The following is a 5000-nucleotide window of genomic DNA, read 5'->3' on the forward strand; positions in this document are numbered from 1 at the left end:
AAGAATTAGAGAAACGAAAACCAGTGTCACGTCAGATATTCAGACTCGGTCAAAATAACACGCCATTAAGGTGGGAGCAATCGAGGGGGAAGGACGCGTGTGTGAAGCTCTGACTGACTGCTGGCCAGTGCGAGGAGGGCCTGTACACACGTCACAATGTTAACGTAAGCGCAACAACAACCCTGAAGCACCAGTATAAGTAGGAATTGGTGCGCCAGGGCCAAGTGAAGCCCGTGATGGAAGCGGCAGCGGCGGGGCCTGCGGGGGGACGGATGGTGACCGCCGCCCCCTCGCCGCCTGCTGCAGGAGTCCCGGCGGCAGGAGGCGACCCCGACCACCACCACCACCACCTGGTCCACCAAGCTCACACAGGCCTTCAGTGAGTACTAAGGGATTCCCAATAGTTATTAACTTAAGAGGTGTTTTTGTTTTTCTCTAATATCAGGTGTTTGCAAATGTGTGTACATTTTTTTTTCTCTCTCTACTCGTGTGGATAGAGATTAGAAAATCCATATTTCTTTATTAATGGCCCAAATTGCACATGTCTAATGGGTAATAATTATGGAGGGAAGGTTATCCCTCTTTTGACTGACATTTCCGATCATATGTTCCGTGTAATTTCCCCGTTGATAGCATAACGACCAGTATGTGTTCCATAATAACCCAGAGTTAAGGTATTCGGGCACATGTTACACAGCAGATTCGTGTTGATTGTCCCGCCGTAGGTAGTAACTGTCAGGAGGCCGCGAGGGTGACGTGAGCCAACCTGTCATGTCATCGCCCTTGCCTATGCTAGCTCAACGCCTCAGCCCACGTAGGAAGTCGGGAGGCAGACTGGTTGTGTACGCTCGGCCTTCATTTCCGCAGCGGCCTTGAACAGTAAACCTCGTGTTGTGAAGGGGTGATGTTTGGATGACAGGTTGTGTGTGTGTTGGGATTCATGTTGTGATGCGAGGGAGGGAGGTAGTGGTAGGGTAGTGAGTGGCGTGGTGTAAACATGTGATGATGCGGTGCCAAGGGCTAATTACAGGTGGTTCAAAGTTCAGAATTAGTCTTATCAGTCTGCTCTCCTGATTGTATGTAGTTATGGATAGTTTAATTATTGCCATGCACCTTGTTTTTTGTTGTTTCTTTCATGTTATGCTGTTATGGAGTGTTTTCTTAATCTTCTTCATGGTTTACTTTGCTGCATCCTTACTCAGACTGTGGCTTATTTGGCCCTGGCTGATTCAGATCACATACAGGATCATTCTGCACTTGTTACTATGTCTGATATGGACCATCCAGACCAAGATTACAGACATTGATGGTACAAAACATAATGTGTATATTATATGCATATCCAGTGTTGCCTTAACTGCTGATGTGAGAAAAGAATTACATTTCAAAGACTCAGTTTATTCAAATCTCATTGAAATATTATATATGTATACAAAAATCATTGTGGTGCATGTATGGCTCAGCATTACATTATCAGTTTAGCTTGTAATGGCAGGATTTCTACTCCTAGGCTTGGCATTCCTGTGTAAATGTATCTTGTTCCTCCCCCCACCCCCCCAAAAAAAAATCAAATATAAATAAATAAAGAGATAAATCATAAGGTAAAACCTTTTTTCTTTTCTGGCAAGTGTATTTGTAATTGTTGACAAATTACTCACAAATTTTCATACTGAAGGGAAAAATGTGTATTTTCTAGGATTTTAGAGTCTTTTATGCTCAAGGGCAATAGTCAAGACAGCCCTTGACCAATGATCAGTGACCATGGCGGCCTTCCCCAACAGCTTTGTGTTTAACACGATGGCACCACTCACTGAGTCAACAAAATTTTTTATTAAATTGTATAGTGTGTCATGGATTTCAATGGCCTAAGTTTTGAATGTAAACAGACCTCACAGTAACAGGCAAGTTGCAGAGAAAAGGGTGAGAGGATCAGAGCATTCAAGGAGTGAGTACAAGGACAGGAAAATGGAATTTCTTTTATTAAGACCATTCCCTTAAAGTAGAAGCTATAGCATACAGGCATTAAATTTGTGCAGATGGATCTGAAGTATTTTATTGCATGTCTCATGACAAAGGGTTCATCTGTGGCTTTTTGCATCACATTAAGCTGCTGTATGTGGAAAGGCGGAAGTCTTTTGCTGCACTTACCCACACAGCTGTCTGGTTTACTTAGCTACACCACATTTAAATTAATTTCACCCTTCTAGTATTGTGTCATAGTGAAAGTGGTCTTTAAAAGTGATGAGGATGGAAAGAAGATAAAATTAATGGTCTTTATGGTGAAATAGATTGAGAAGCATGAATTGCAGGCAACTCCACCATCACTGGCTTGTCTGGAGTAGACTTGTGTTGTAAAAGAGTGGGCTTTCATTGTGACAAAGTGGTCGAGGCAAAGCTTCTTAATCCACCTTTTGCTTGATTGCTACTAAAAGCAGTATTACACAGGGAATGTTCATGTAGCCCAAGGATGTCACTTTCAACTTTAGTGTCGTGAATGGCTTTTAATATTTAATGTGCTAGTTATGCTTGCATAAGATTTCTGGCTGTGAGACCATGTCAATGGAAACAACAGTTTCCCATCTGTGTTCTGGTTTGTTCTTATATGGATGAGTGTTGTACATGTATTTACTTTTCCTGCAGCAGTGAAAATGCTTAGATATTTTGCAATTACTGTGGTACCTTGATTTACGAGTTTAACTCATTCCCTGACTGTCCTCATAACTCAACTTGCTTCGATATCAAATCAATTTTGCCTATAGAAATTAACTGAAATCCCATCAATCCGTTCCAGCCCTTAAAAAATACCCCAATTTTTTGTTACATGTCACTAAATACAGTAAACATTCAATATTGTTTATCAAATTTTGGGTATAATGACTCTTTTAAGGCTATTGAGCACTAGTTTTATTTCACAAACTGTTTGCATATTTCAAAATTCTTGAACACTTGCTTTGTTTTATGAACATTCTAGGGCTTAAAATGTAGGAGAATTGGCTGACACGCAGTCAATCACATAGTTTTGAAAGATAGTAAGGATATATACCGTATTTCCCACCATATAAGATGCACTGGAATATAAGACACACCTATAATTTGGCAGGGAATATTTAGAAAAAGTAAAATAAGCCCCACTTTTCCCTGAAGTTCATAGCCTGCCCCTCAATCAGGCTTTGGTCCAAGTTGCAGCTCAAACCAACACAGAAGAGTAGAAAATATCATACCAGTTTATCAATGATCATAACTGTTGCTGAACAATCATGACTATGATACTACGTTATGTTGCTTTCTGCCTTTCTCTGTGTTCAAGATGCTCTTTATTGGCTGAAGAGTTACAGTTCTCCTATCCAGCTGTTAATTTGAAATGGTAAACAAAACACTCCCTGGGCATGCTTAAGTCTCTGATTTTTATCTTGATGCTACAGGTTATTAGCATTATTTTGGTTCGTAATCATTATCTAGTAATTTTTTGCACTATTTTTATTTATAATCATTATCTAATAATATATAAACATATATATATTTCATTCTGGAGTCAGGTGTTACTCTAGTACTGGTAACCATAACCCACATACCTATCCAAGCCTAACCATCAGGGTATACGATGCAGGGTGATTTTTGGAGCATTTTTTTATAGGGAAAAAAGTGTATCTCATATAGCAGGAAATACAATATATATATATATATATATATATATATATATATATATATATATATATATATATATATATATATATATATATATATATATGTGTGTGTGTGTGTGTGTGTGTGTGTGTGTGTGTGTGTGTGTGTGTGTGCACACACACACACACACACACACACACACACACACACACACACACACACAGTGGAACCTTGGTTACCAAATGCCTCCCTTTTTGAACAATTCAGTTTTCGAACAAAATTTTGAATTCATTATTGCTTCAGTTGTGGTTACTTGATTTCAAATACTAAAAGACATAGTAAAAGCTGCTGTTTATTACTAATTTATAGTTTCTATAAATATCTACTTCATTTTTATATATTTGGAGGAGAGAGACAGAGTGTAAGACAGTAATTCAATCTTTGAAATCAGGTAAATGTGATCCCATTGAAAAGCTCGATGTAAGCAAACAGTTTTCAGTACTCAGGAGTAATCCCAAGTCACCTGTGGCTCTCTCAGTGACCTCCAGTGTCATCACTACTGCACAACTGCATTTTTCCAGTGCTTTTCCCAGCAGCAAGATGTCTAAGTGTTATGATTACCTTCATTTTGGCGGGAATTGGGTTGTTCCTCTCTGTGTCCCTCTGTAAGGCTTCCCTCACTAGATCAGTCTAAATAGTATCTTCTGATGAGTTTTGTGTCACTAAGTTCATTTAGTACATCCTTTCTGGATGAGCTGGAGATGTTGTGAAGCAGCCATCTTGGCTGTGGGAGTGTCTGTCATAAGCCGCTAAGAAAGTGTAGACTGGTGTCTAGGAACGGATTAATCCATTTTACATTGATTCATATGGGGAAAATAGTTTCGGTTTTCAAACATTTTGGATTTCAAACAGCATTCAAGAATTAATTAAGTATGAGAAATGAGGTTTCACTATATATATATATATATATATATATATATATATATATATATATATATATATATATATATATATATATATATATGTATATATGTGTGTGTGTGTGTGTGTGGGTGTGTGTGTGCGTGTGTGGGTGTGTGTATTAATGAGCAAGACGAGGAATGCTGGGCGGATGTTATGGGGGTTCACTATGCCAACTACTGGCAGCATATCTGAAGCTCACTCGTAACTCAGATTTACCAAGCTCATAACTCGGAAAACTCGTAAGTTGGTGCACTTGTAAGTCAAGGTCCCACTGTATTGTGCAGTTCAGTTGTAGGAAAGATAATTAGTTACTTTGAGAATTATAAAGAAATAAAAGAAATTTCCAAGACAGAAGTAATGTAAGTGCTGAATATGTTACTGAAAAAATAAAGATATGAGTAGCAAAGGGAGTT

The 5000-nt window shown here is 38.7% G+C and overlaps 1 protein-coding gene across 1 annotated transcript in view; it reads left to right on the forward strand.

Annotated features, from left to right (window-relative positions):
* The first annotated feature begins 55 nt into the window (after nucleotides 1-55).
* LOC135114269 (protein Aster-B-like) overlaps nucleotides 56-5000 on the forward strand; it is an 84310-nt gene continuing 79365 nt past the window's right edge. The window contains exon 1 of the mRNA XM_064030136.1: nucleotides 56-379. Within this exon, the coding sequence (XP_063886206.1) occupies nucleotides 237-379 (143 nt within the window). The 5' untranslated portion in view covers nucleotides 56-236. The remainder of the gene's footprint in view (nucleotides 380-5000) is intronic.

Source organism: Scylla paramamosain, chromosome 27, assembly GCF_035594125.1.
Source record: "Scylla paramamosain isolate STU-SP2022 chromosome 27, ASM3559412v1, whole genome shotgun sequence".
Taxonomy (NCBI): domain Eukaryota; kingdom Metazoa; phylum Arthropoda; class Malacostraca; order Decapoda; family Portunidae; genus Scylla; species Scylla paramamosain.